The sequence below is a fragment of the Coregonus lavaretus genome, assembly GCF_964263955.1.
Source record: "Coregonus lavaretus genome assembly, chromosome: 37".
Taxonomy (NCBI): domain Eukaryota; kingdom Metazoa; phylum Chordata; class Actinopteri; order Salmoniformes; family Salmonidae; genus Coregonus; species Coregonus lavaretus.
Genome location: NC_140024.1, coordinates 3,180,109 through 3,194,560, shown reverse-complemented (window position 1 = coordinate 3,194,560; position 14,452 = coordinate 3,180,109). Strand labels below are relative to the sequence as shown.

At 44.5% G+C, this 14,452-nt stretch overlaps 1 protein-coding gene across 1 annotated transcript in view; it reads left to right on the top strand.

The window, feature by feature from the left end:
• Positions 1-14,452, top strand: part of LOC311111929 (SH3 and multiple ankyrin repeat domains protein 2-like) — a gene marked incomplete at its 3' end in the record, with an annotated part of 165,570 nt that overhangs the window by 18,320 nt on the left and 132,798 nt on the right. Inside the window, 2 exon segments of the mRNA XM_084154853.1 lie at positions 10,032-10,048; positions 10,050-10,138. Of these exon segments, the coding sequence (XP_084010979.1) occupies positions 10,032-10,048; positions 10,050-10,138 (106 nt within the window).

Here is a 14,452-nt window from a genome sequence, read left to right as displayed (position 1 = left end):
TCTCACCCAAGATTTTACGGTACATGGCCCCGTCCATCGTCCCTTTGATGCGGTGAAGTTGTCCTGTCCCCTTAGCAGAAAAACACCCCCAAAGCATAATGTTTCCACCTCCATGTTTGACGGTGGGGATGGTGTTCTTGGGGTCATAGGCAGCATTCCTCCTCCTCCAAACACGGTGAGTTGAGTTGATGCCAAAGAGCTCGATTTTGGTCTCATCTGACCACAACACTTTCACCCAGTTCTCCTCTGAATCATTCAGATGTTCATTGGCAAACTTCAGACGGGCATGTATATGTGCTTTCTTGAGCAGGGGGACCTTGCGGGCGCTGCAGGATTTCAGTCCTTCACGGCGTAGTGTGTTACCAATTGTTTTCTTGGTGACTATGCCCATTCCAGCCTTGTGTAGGTCTACAATCTTGTCCCTGACATCCTTGGAGAGCTCTTTGGTCTTGGCCATGGTGGAGAGTTTGGAATCTGATTGATTGATTGCTTCTGTGGACAGGTGTCTTTTATACAGGTAACAAGCTGAGATTAGGAGCACTCCCTTTAAGAGTGTGCTCCTAATCTCAGCTCGTTACCCATATAAAAGACACCTGGGAGCCAGAAATCTTTCTGATTGAGAGGGGGTCAAATACTTATTTCCCTCATTTAAATGCAAATCAATTTATATCATTTTTGACATGCATTTTTCTGGATTTTTTTGTTGTTATTCTGTCTCTCACTGTTCAAATAAACCTACAATTAAAATTATAGACTGATCATTTCTTTGTCAGTGGGCAAATGTACAAAATCAGCAGGGGATCAAATACTTTTTTCCCTCACTGTACAACACTGCCGCCCTCAGCCAGTGATGGCCCGACCAGAAGAAATCTACCAGCTTGTGTTGCATGTCTGCGAGCAGACCAGCGGGGGGGGGGGGGGGGGGTTGAGGACAGCCAGTTTATGCCACAGGGAAGATGCCACCAGGTTGTTGATTATCAGCACCCTCCCTCTATATGACACCTGGGACAGGAGCCACCTCCACCTGGCCAGTCTTGACACCACTGCCTGTGACAGCCCCTCCCAGTTCCTCCTGACCCACCTCTCCGAGCCCAGGTACACCCCCAAAATGTTAAGCCCTTCACAACCCCACTGCAAACCCCCTGGAAGCAGAGGAGGGGCCCTTTCCCCACATGCCCCACATAACATAGCTTTGCTCTTGCCCCAGTTTACCTTAGCTGACGAAGCTCCCTCGTACACCTTTAGACTATTCTCTAGTGCCTGCATATCCTGACCATCCCTGACCATCACAGAAACGTCATCTGCATATGCTGACACTGCTATGCCTGTCCAACACACTCCCACAACCAACACAGGATTACTTTATCCTATCCCAGGTATTCCTTAAAGAGGTGGGGTTTCAAGTGACTCCGGAAGGTGGTGAGTGACTCCGCTGTCCTGGTGTCATGAGGGAGCTTGTTCCACCATTGGGGTGCCAGAGCAGCAAACAGTTTTGACTGGGCTGAGCGGGAACTGTGCTTCCGCAGAGGTAGGGGGGCCAGCATTCCAGAGGTGGATGAACGCAATGCCCTCGTTTGGGTGTAGGGACTGATCAGAGCCTCAAGGTACGGAGGTGCCGTTCCCCTCACTGCTCCGTAGGCAAGCACCATGGTCTTGTAGCAGATGCAAGCTTCAACTAGAAGCCAGTGGAGTGTGCGGAGGAGCGGGTGACGTGAGAGAACTTGGGAAGGTTGAACACCAGACGGTCTGCGGCATTCTGGATGAGTTGTAGGGGTTTAATGGCACAGGCAGGGAGCCCAGCCAACAGCGAGTTGCAGTAATCCAGACGGGAGATGACAAGTGCCTGGATTAGGACCTGTGCCGCTTCCTGTGTAAGGCAGGGTCGTACTCTCCGAATGTTGTAGAGCATGAACCTACAGGATCGGGTCACCGCTTTGATGTTAGCGGAGAATGACAGGGTGTTGTCCAGGGTCACGCCAAGGTTCTTCGCACTCTGGGAGGAGGACACAACGGAGCTGTCAACCGTGATGGCGAGATCATGGAACGGGCAGTCCTTCCCCGGGAGGAAGAGCAGCTCTGTCTTGCCGAGGTTCAGCTTGAGGTGGTGATCCGTCATCCACACTGATATGTCTGCCAGACATGCAGAGATGCGATTCGCCACCTGGTTATCAGAAGGGGGAAAGGAGAAGATTAGCTGTGTGTTGTCTGCGTAGCAATGATAGGAGAGGCCATGTGAGGATATGACAGAGCCAAGTGACTTGGTGTATAGTGAGAATAGGAGAGGGCCTAGAACTGAGCCCTGGGGGACACCAGTGGTTAGAGCACGTGGTGCGGAGACAGATTCTCGCCACGCCACTTGGTAGGAGCGACCGGTCAGGTAGGATGCAATCCAAGAGTGAGCCGCGCCGGAGATGCCCAACTCCGAGAGGGTGGAGAGGAGGATCTGATGGTTCACAATATCAAAAGCAGCAGACATGTCTAGAAGGACAAGAGCAGAGGAGAGAGAGTTAGCTTTAGCAGTGCGGAGAGCCTCCGTGACACAGAGAAGAGCAGTCTCAGTTGAATGACCAGTCTTGAAACCTGACTGGTTTGGATCAAGAAGGTCATTCTGAGAGAGATAGCAAGAGAGTTGGCTAGAGACGGCACGCTCAAGAGTTTTGGAGAGAAAAGAAAGAAGGGATACTGGTCTGTAGTTGTTGACATCAGAGGGATCAAGTGTTGGTTTTTTGAGAAGGGGTGCAACTCTCACTCTCTTGAAGACGGAAGGGACATAGCCAGTGGTCAAGGATGAGTTGATGAGCAAGGTGAGGTAAAGGAGAAGATCAGCGGAGATGGTCTGGAGAAGAGAGGAGGGGATAGGGTCAAGCGGGCAGGTTGTTGGGCGGCCGGCCGTCACAAGTCGCAAGATTTTATCTGGAGAGAGAGGGGAGAAAGAAGTCAAAGTATAGGGTAGGGCAGTGTGAGTAGGACCAGCAGTGTCATTAGACTTAACAAACGAGGATTGGATGTCGTCAACTTTCTTTTCAAAATGGTTGACGAAGTCATCCACAGAGAGGGAGGGGGGGGGGGGGAGAAGGTGGCAAAGAGCTTCCTAGGGTTAGAGGCAGACGCTTGGAATTTAGAGTGGTAGAAAGTGGCTTTAGCAGCAGAAACAGAGGACGGAGTGAAAAGATGCCAGGTCCGCAGGGAGTCTAGTTTTCCTCAATTTCCGCTCGGCTGCCCGGAGCCCTGTTCTGTGAGCTCGCAATGAGTCATCAAGCCACGGAGCAGGAGGGGAGGACCGAGCCGGCCGGGAGGATAGGGGACATAGAGATTCAAAGGATGCAGAAAGGGAGGAGAGGAGGGTTGAAGAGACAGAATCAGGAGATTGGAGGGAGAAGGATTGAGCAGAGGGAAGAGATGATAGGATGGAAGAGGAGAGAGTAGCGGGAGAGAGAGAGCGAAGGTTGCGACGGCGCATTACCATCTGAGTAGGGGCAGAGTGAGTAGTGTTGGAGGAGAGCGAGAGAGAAAAGGATACAAAGTAGTGGTCGGAGACATGGAGGGGAGTTGCAGTGAGATTAGTAGAAGAACAGCATCTAGTAAAGATGAGGTCAAGCGTATTGCCTGCCTTGTGAGTAGGGGGGGACGGTGAGAGGGTGAGGTCAAAAGAGGAGAGGAGTGGAAAGAAGGAGGCAGAGAGAATTGAGTCAAAGGTAGACGTAGGGAGGTTGAAGTCACCCAGAACTGTGAGGGGTGAGCCATCCTCAGGAAAGGAACTTATCAAGGCGTCAAGCTCATTGATGAACTCTCCAAGGGAACCTGGAGGGCGATAAATGACAAGGATGTTAAGCTTGAATGGGCTAGTGACTGTGACAGCATGGAATTCAAATGAGGAGATAGACAGATGGGTCAGGGGAAAAAGAGAGAATGTCCACTTGGGAGAGATGAGGATTCCTGTGCCACCACCCGCTGACCAGATGCTCTCGGGGTATGCGAGAACACATGGTCAGACGAGGAGAGAGCAGTAGGAGTAGCAGTGTTTTCAGTGGTAATCCATGTTTCCGTCAGCGCCAAGAAGTCGAGGGACTGGAAGGTAGCATAGGCTGAGATGAACTCTGCCTTGTTGGCAGCAGAACAGCAGTTCCTGAGGCTGCCTGAGACCTGGAACTCCACGTGGGTGGTGCGTGCAGGGACCACCAGGTTAGAGAGGCAGCAGCCACGCGGTGTGAGGCGTTTGTATAGCCTTTGCGGAGAGGAGAGAACAGGGATAGACAGAGGCATAGTTGACAGGCTACAGAAAATTGCTACAATAATGCAAAGGAGATCGGAATGAAATGAACTAAACATCTGGGAAAGGAGAGAGCGGGGCCTCCCTCACTTACGTTTCACTGAAACACCCAAATATAACTCTCCCAACTTCCACCTCAGAAACTATAATTGTTGTAAACTACAGCGGTTCAATGTTTTCTAGGAATAGACTAACTTAGTTTATTCAGCTAGCTAACTTGGTACAGTATTCTTCCGTGAAAATCGTCCAGGGCACCTAGTCATATGACGCCACAGCCAACTATCATGCCGGACTCCAACAACACGGTTTAGCACCAATACTCGGCCACAACAAACCACCAGTGTGTCAACACGCCAAGCAGATCATTTGTGTCCGTGTCTAACGTTGTGGGTTAGTCCCGACAGCTTGAGCGAGTCCGTCGTCAACTTATTCAGCCAGTTAGTTAGCTAGAATAGTTAGCATACTAGCTAGCCATTGCTTTCAGACAACGAAGAAACCCCTCCTCCCACGGCACGAACACACAGAGAGAGCCAAGCTAACGTTAACTAGTCACCCATGTCCCGAAATCTCTTGAACGACTCTGGCTACCAGTATGTAAAAACAAAACACAAATGTAGGTTGTAACTTACCCCTAGCAGCTACTGTTAGCTAGCCAAGTGCAAAGCTAGCCACTGAATTGACTCAGCCAGTTTGCGTCTGTTCGCCAGGTCGTTCCAGCTATTGTTTAGTAGCTATCCAGGTAGCAACAAGCTAGCTAAATTTCAAGCACAGTAGCCACTTACTACCTAACGTTAACGCTTCAGACAATGAGGTTAGAAAAACTGCTGAATGGTAGGCATTATTGTATGTAATTATTGTAGGCAGCTAGCTGGCGTAATTACAGGTACTCTCAGGCGTGAAACAACTATCCACAGTTGCTAATAGTTACCAGTAGCTACCCGCTAGCTAGTCCAGGTAGTGGGTTAGCTAGCTTCATGCTTCACCGGGCTCAGCCGAATACAATACTAACCTACAATAATTACATACAACAACCCACGATAACTACCTACAATACCTAACTACAATCTAAATACATAGTTTAAGCTTTACTCGACAAAGCCCAAACTATGTATATAAGCCATATAAGCCAAGCTTACCTCCCGCCAGAGAGACACAACCTCACCCGACGACGATTGATCCCCTCCTCCACCCCCCCAGTCGCTTACCCTTCCCCACTATACTCTCCTCATCCACTAGTATAACCTGACTAAGCCCAGCCTCATCTACACCACCATCTATAGCATGACTAGACCCAGCCTCAGCTATACCACCATCCATAGCATGACTAGACCCAGCCTCACCTACACCACCTTCTATAGCATGACTAGACCCAGCCTCATCTACCCCACCATCTGTAGCATGACTAGGCCCAGCCTTAGCTACACTACCATCTGTCGCATGACTAGGTCCAGCCTCTGCTGCCTGCGTCTCATGGCCCCCTGCACGTTGACCCACAAAATTTGCTCTTTTCATGAACACAACCACAGCTTTGTTCATTCTGGATGCGGAATGTATAAATTCAGCTCCTACCTGTTCGCCGACCGCGAGCAGAACCTCCTCCACCTTAATTCCATTCTTAGGAACACACCTGAATCCATGCCGTAACGACAGCGTCTCCTCCGCGCTAGGCTGCGAAGTCATCGCTCACACCTCACCGTTCAAAACCCCAGGAAACTAAACCTCTGTCCTCTTCCTCCCTAACTTTGAAAATAAAAACAGTGGGTACCACTAAAACAAACAGTGCCTTTTTTTATATTTAATTAAAATGTTTAGGGGGTAGATCAGCTTTAATATTGCAGATAGATTGTAACTTCCATCAATGTAATTGTCTGCATCACTTCCAATACCCCATATGTTTTTTTATTCTCGCATATATATATATATATATATATATATATATATATATATATATATATATACATACATACATACACATATATATATGCACACATACATACACACTACTTATACATACTATATACATTTTATGGACACAGTCAATAATTATATTTTGTTTGTTTTTACTCCTGAACTTCCTCCGATCATTTTCATGATGTCCATCTGGTATGCTTCTATATGCCATATCTTTCTAGCTGTGCTCTTTCACAAAAGCTCACAATATATAACCTATATACTTTTTATGGACACAGCATGTCTTACACTAGTTATCTTGTTGTTATTAGTTGTTTTTATTAGTCCCATCCTTCAGCTCCATTCAACACCTCCCATCTATCCCTTAACACCATCCATATTGGATTTCTATTTGCCATATATTTTTCAACTGTACTGTGATGTTTCACAAAAGTTTTGAACCCTTCTATTCTCATTGTTTCTACAGATTATAAATAGAAAATAAACATTTCTGCTAAAAGTATTATTATATTATTGATCAGAGAGAGAGAGAGAGAGAGAGAGAGAGAGAGAGAGAGAGAGAGAGAGAGAGAGAGAGAGAGAGAGAGAGAGAGAGAGAGAGAGAGAGAGAGAGAGAGAGAGAGAGAGAGAGAGAGAGAGAGAGAGAGAGAGAGAGAGAGAGAGAGAGAGAGAGAGAGAGAGAGAGAGAGAGAGAGAGAGAGAGAGAGAGAGAGAGAGAGAGATCCTGTTGGAGTCAGGGATTAGCATGAGAGAGACACATTGAGGGAAATTTACCTGTCTCGTACCTTTTAAATGCCACATCCAACCCTGGCATTTCACACCTTATAACCACACTCAATCACACAGAGTTTTGCAGCAGTCTGAAATTGAACCGGTAGCAGGTGGAAGGAAGCCCCAAAAACATGAATATAAATCTAAGATGTAAAACAGGGTCGTGGATGTCATTATACAGCAAGTCTATTAGGCCAACAAGCTTTGGAGGAAGTGTGAGAGACAGGTTCGTAATTGAGGTCCATTATCTGTTGGCGAGTTGAGTCAGGATGCTGTGGCAAAGGTGGAATTGGCCTGTAAATTATTAAATGGACGTACAGTGCCTTGCAAAAGTATTCATCCCCCTTGGCATTTTTCCTATTTTGTTGCATTACAACATGTAATTTAAATGGATTTTTATTTGGATTTCATGTAATGGACATACACAAAATAGTCCAAATTGGTGAAGTGAAATGAAAAAAATAACTTGTTTCAAAAAATTCTGAAAAATAAATAACGGAAAAGTGGTGCGTGCGTATGTATTCACCCCCTTTGCTATGAAGCCCCTAAATAAGATCTGGTGCAATCAATTACCTTCAGAAGTCACGTAATTAGTTAAATAAATTCCACCTGTGTGCAATCTAATTGTCACATGATCTGTCACATGATCTCAGTATATATACACCTGTTCTGAAAGACCCCAGAGTCTGCAACACCACTAAGCAAGGGGCACCACCAAGCAAGCGGCACCATGAAGACCAAGGAGCTCTCAAAAGAGACAAAGTTGTGGAGAAATGTAAGTACAGATCAGGTTGGGTTATAAAAAAATATCAGAAACTTTGAACATCCCACGGAGCACCATAAATCCATTATTAAAAATGGAAAGAATATGGCACACAACAAACCTGCCAAGAGAGGGCCGCCCACCAAACTCACAGACCAGGCGGGCATTAAGGAGGGCATTAATCAGAGAGGCAACAAAGAGACCAAAGATAACCCTGAAGGAGCTGAAAAGCTCCACAGCGGAGATTGGAGTATCTGCCCATAGGACACTTTAAGCCGTACACTCCACATGAGCTAGGCTTTACAGAAGAGTGGCCAGAAAAAAGCCATTGTTTAAGAAAAAAATAAGCAAACACGTTTGGTCTTCGCCAAAAGGCATGTGGGAGACTCCCAAACATAAGGAAGAAGGTACTCTGGTCAGATGAGCCTAAAATTGAGCTTTTGGCCATCAAGGAAAACGCTATGTCTGGCGCAAACCCCAACACCTCTCATCACCCCAAGAACACCATCCACCACCATGTTTTTCATCGGCAGGGACTGGAAACTGGTCAGATTGAGGAATGATGGATGGCGCTAAATACAGGGAAATTCTTGAGGGAAACCTGTTCATTCTTCCAGAGATTTGAGACTGGACGGAGGTTCACCTTCCAGCAGGACAATGACCCTAAGCATACTGCTAAAGCAACACTTGAGTGGTTTAAGGGGAAACATTTAAATGTATTGGAATGGCCTAGTCAAAGCCCAGACCTCAATCCAATTTAGAATCTGTGGAATAACTTAAAGATTGCTGTACACCAGCAGAACCCATCCAACTTGAAGGAGCTGGAGCAGTTTTGCCTTGAAGAATGGGCAAAAATCCCAGTAGCTAGATGTGCCAAGCTTATAGAGACATACCCCAAGAGGCTTGCAGCTGTAATTGCTGCATAAGGTGGCTCTACAAAGTATTGACTTTGGGGGGGGGTGTGAATAGTTATGCACGCTTAAGTTTTCTGTTTTTTTGTCTTATTTCATGTTTGTTTCACAAAAGAAAATAATTTGCATCTTCAAAGTGGTAGGCAAGTTGTGTAAATGAATATGATACAAACCCCTGAAAATCTATTTAATTCCAGGTTGTAAGGCAACAAAATAGGAAAAATGCCAAGGGGGGTGAATACTTTCGCAAGCCACTGTATATTTCATTTCTCACCTGTGCCCAGTTTACCTGGATCATTGTGCATATGCTCACACATGCACGAACACACATAAGCACACAAAATACGCACTTTGCATATCTGTCCCTGGTAAATGTTCACTGACTGTATGAGGAAAAAATGATGAATACATCATATATAATCATAATTAGTAAATGATAAAAGTAACTTGATGGTGTGTCATATTCCTTTCTAATTATGTCATTATAAATGAATTTATGCTAAGGCTGCACACCTTTGTATTTTGTGCCAATATAACATCACTGAATTGAGAGAGCAGTATCTGACGGAAAACGAAGGGAGAGTGAAAAAAGAGAGGGTGGGAAGTGAACACATGCTGGTTTCTATACTGGTGTACAGTTCCATGTACTCTATTTCTGACACATATAGATTGACTCTGTGATGGAGCATATGTAGGTGTATACAGGTCCACCCTCTACTATGTTCTGCTCTTTCCTCCTCCCTACATTTCTCTCTCTCTCTACCTCCATCTCTTCAAAGATTCTTCTTTTTTTCCCCTCCTTCTCTCCCTCACCCTGTCCGCCCCATCACCCCTCCCTCCCTCCCTCCTCTCCCTCCCTCTCTATCATCATCCTCTTCTCCTCTCTCCTCCTCCTCCTTTCCTCCTCTCCTCTCTTCCTATAGTGTTTAGGGAGCTGTTCTCGTATCTATTTATATCTGGCCTGGAACTCAGACGAGGACACTCATCCCACCGTGCACTTCATGCTCCAATCAGCACACCCAATCATTCAATCTATCTCTCCTCTCTCTCTCTCTCTCTCTCTCTCTATTGTCTCTCTCCCCCTCTTCTGTCCCTCTTTCTCCCTCCTTCTCTCTTTTTCTAACCTTCTCCCCTCCATCTCTCTGACATTCTCACACACACTCTCTCTCTTTATAGTCTCTCTCTCTCTCTCTCTCTCTCTCTTCTCTCTCTCTCTCTCTCTCTCTCTCTCTCTCTCTCTCTCTCTCTCTCTCTCTCTCTCTCTCTCTCTCTCTCTCTCTCTCTCTCTCTCTCTCTCTCTCTCTCTCTCTCTCTCTCTCTCTCTCTCTCTCTCTCTCTCTCTCTCTCTCTCTCTCTCTCTCTCTCTCTCTCTAACTCCACTTTTTTTCTCGCTCTCCATCTCCAGGCCAACTTGAGGAGTTTATGACCTCATCCAGCACCATCAGGTGGAGAAAGTCTCTAGGCTGCTGGAGAGAGGGCTGGACCCCAACTATCAGGATACAGAGACCGGTGGTAATACTACACACACACACACACATGCACAAACACACATCATGAACACAGGTGGTTTGACATAATCACAGTGCTAACAAGATAGATACTGCTGAGAAATACCCCCGTGGCTCCTCACATTTAAATCTGTCTGATAATTTCTCCCACCCACTACCAAGGCAGCACAACCTAGCCCCTGATCAATCCCATTGATTTTTAAATTAACACACAGATCAATGGCAACTCTACTCAACTCTACTCAGAGATCCGTATCATTAGCGTAGGGGAGAGTGGCCATAAGCCTCCCTGTGGGGTGTACACAGAGTTAGCAACAGGGATAAGAAGAGGTAAGAGGGAGCAGAGATGAACATACAGAGCTCAGAAAATCTGTTTGAGATTGCTATTTCTTATGCTCTTTAGAACTTCGCAAACTATGTTCGCTATCATTCCAACCCAGTGTACTCCTTCTCCTAGGAAGCATCATTGAACTGGCATTATGTACTGCCAGAATGTACTCCAATGCTCTGAGCATCAATTAACAAACGCAGGAGGAAATTTGGGGGCTAAGGGGGGGGGGTTAGTTGAGGTTTTAAGGCAATCTGTGCAGCTATTATGGGTATTAGGGCTGTAAGGGTTCTAAATAATATAATGAGTTAGTTAGTTAGAGGTATTACGGCATTTTAAGAGCTGGGGACACAGTCAGCATTGTGTGAATAAAGTACTGGACATGCTGGATAAAAATGCAGCCTTTCAGTTAAGGCTAATAAAGAAGTACCTAAGGGTGTTAGGGCTCGTAGCAGGGTAATTGAAGGGGTATTTATGGAATATAAGTAGTATTGGTAGATTACGCCTTGTTGCTGGGAGATTGAGGGATAAGGGCAGCTTGTAGAATAGCGCTCAATTATAGAGCTCTGGCTCACCATTGATTTTGGCTGTAGAAGTACATACACAGACATGGACATAGGCATACGCACACGCATGTTCTGTTCTAAATCCCAAGCTAATTATATCACAATTACATGGGGCTCAGATGTAGGTCGACACAAACTGATCCCGAAGATTTCCACCCACTGTGTTGCCCAGACGCCCATTCACCCCCTACCATGCCCCCTCCCTCTGTGTCTCATACAACTATTTTCTATTCCATATTCATTTGAATTCATTGAATTCATTTCAAGATCTCACAGAGGAATTGGTATCTTTGTATGCCTGTCTTAAAGGTGCAATGTGTGATTGCTACATCCATTTTTGGACTTTTGAATGAATGATATATAGCCATTGATTCTTGAAGAATATAACATAGAAATGCCTCATGAGTTTACTGTCGTACCCCATCAGAAGCCACAATATAAGCCTGTTTTACTCCATTGTTTGTAAAGAATGTAATTGTAAACAAACACTGTTTACTATTATGACATGTTTAAACTATCATTTTGATCTCATGGATGGTCAGACCTTGCATCCATAGCTCTGTCCATTCATTTGAGAGTGGTTACATTTCTCCAGCCATTCCTCCGCTGTTTACCAAAACACACTTTGTTGTTGATTGAATTGCAGATTTCCCCTTTAAATGAACACACTTAGCCATGTTGCAGTATCATTCATAATAACCTTATAACGCTGTACAGTAGAACATGGTCAAAGCCTGCTATATGTTTTTTTTTCTTCTATATTGTTCAGGTCTTTTAATAATACAGTAGAGTATGTTAAAGGCCACGTGCATTCAAAAACAAGATTTTCCTGTGTTTTATATATATTTCCACACTATGAGGTTGGAACAATACTGTGAAATTGTGAAAAAGATGATAATGCCCCTTGTAGTGTAAGAGCTATTTGAAAAGACTGCCTGAAATTTCTGCCTGTTTTGGTGGGAGGGAGTTTTGGCCTGCCTGGTGAAATCAAATTTGTTTAATAGACCAATAAGACAGAGATTTCCAAACCTCTTCCAAACCCCTCCCCACTCAGACCACTCCCAGACAGTCCTAGTTAAATTCTTGCTTGAGAAATTGCTCTTTGCTAAGAAGCTATTTTTGTCTCTTTTTGACCATTTTAATTGAAAACAATCACAGGTTTCGATCCAATTTGCAACAGATTTTCACACAAATATGAACAAATTTGTATAAAACAATATGCGCATTTCCCACCAGAGATGTGTTTCCATCAAACAGATATTTTTTGCAGATAAAAGACGGTGCGCATAGTAGTGCACATAGTCTATACCTTTTTGGGTAAATTCCCATGTACCGAATGAAAAATACAAGTTAAATGGGTTTCCATCACATTTTCAACTCTACTGATGGTTTTGTCACAAAAACTGTTGCATTATATAGCAAATGTGCCCACTCTGGTCTTGGCACGTGCGCTTTAGCCAACAGCTCGCAGATACAGTGCAGGGAGGCTACCTACATTATGAGATTATTATAAAAGCGATATTATTTGTATTTGTCAAAAGGCAGCCAAGTATTGATCATCATGTCACCAGAATAAGACTATCAATATTTATTGGAAAGGAGCATCAAGCTCATCACCTTGCACATTCACCATCCTGTGAAGTTCATCATAATTTATGTAATCTGTAGTCTTTTAAACTCTGTGCTTTCCCGTGTTGTAGTGAGAGGACCACACAACAAATCATCGCGTGACTCCAAGTTTACTTCGATATCAAATCAAATCAAATCAAATCAAATTTTATTGGTCACATGCGCCGAATACAACAGGTGCAGACATTACAGTGAAATGCTTACTTACAGCCCTTAACCAACAGTGCATTTATTTTTAACAAAAAAAATAAAAATAAAACAACAACAAAAAAGGTTTTGAGAAAAAAAGAGCAGAAGTAAAATAAAAGAACAGTAGGGAGGCTATATATACAGGGGAATACCGTTGCAGAGTCAATGTGCGGGGGCACCGGCTAGTTGAGGTAGTTGAGGTAATATGTACATGTGGGTAGAGTTAAAGTGACTATGCATAAATAATTAACAGAGTAGCAGCAGCGTAAAAAGGATGGGGTGGGGGGGGCAGTGCAAATAGTCCGGGTAGCCATGATTAGCTGTTCAGGAGTCTTATGGCTTGGGGGTAGAAGCTGTTGAGAAGTCTTTTGGACCTAGACTTGGCACTCCGGTACCGCTTGCCGTGCGGTAGCAGAGAGAACAGTCTATGACTAGGGTGGCTGGAGTCTTTGACAATTTTGAGGGCCTTCCTCTGACACCACCTGGTATAGAGGTCCTGGATGGCAGGAAGCTTGGATATGATGGTTATTATATAAATATTTGAGCATAAAGGTTTTTCCATCGCCATTTCTCGCGTTATTCATTTTACCGACACAAAAAGATCCCACCATGTCGAAGGAACGAATGATCTGTCGGCATATATGAAATTGTACCAGTATTTCATGTTTCCATCAGACCGGTTGTGACTTTTTTCATGCGTCAGGTAATTCATCCTCATGAAATGGTTGGATGGAAACGTGGTTAGTAAGGTACTTAATTGTTACCCGAAATGGTGTTGAGAAAAAAGGAATAAAAAGGGCTACATTGGACTTTTAACCAATGTGTCACTGCCACTGCCATTATAAATCCACTTATTGACCAATGGACAGACATCAGTGTAGATGGATGAGTGGCCGAGTGTGGATGAATTGATGGGATTTCATATGACTGCGGTGATTGGATGATGAATGACACTGACAGTGAAGATGAACAATAGAGTGATGGGAGCACCACTTCGATTCCTGAGAAAATATGACTGTGTAAGCACAGAGTAATGGATGGTGTTATTACCATCACCGCTGATCTGAGTTTAATTGATGCACCTTATTCTCTCCCTGTCTATGTTCTGTTCTGTTGTCTGTTCTTTTGTCGTTTCTGTTGTCTGTTCTCTTGTCTGTTCTCTTGTCTGTTCTGTCTTGTCCTGTTCTGTTCTGTTCTGTTGGCTGTTCTGATCTGTTCTGTTGGCTGTTCTTTTCTGTTCTGTTGTTTGTTGTGTCTGTGTTGTGGTTCCTCTATGCAGTGGTGTAAAGTACTTAATTAAAAATACTTGAAAGTACTACTTAAGTAGTTTTTGGGGGTATCTGTACTTTACTTTACTATTTACTTGAGTTATTTTCTATTAAGTTATCTTTACTTTTACTCAAGTATGACAATTGTGTACTTTTTCCACCACTGCCTCTATGACCTATAATTCCTTTATGGTTCCATTTCGTCTGTTTTCTGTTCTGTTTCTGTTCCATTCCGACTGTGTTATGTTCCATTCTGTGCTCTGATCCATCTTTGGTCCCTTTCTTCTCTGTTCTCTTCTAATTTGTCTGTGGTGTTCTACTACAGTACTCACAAACAG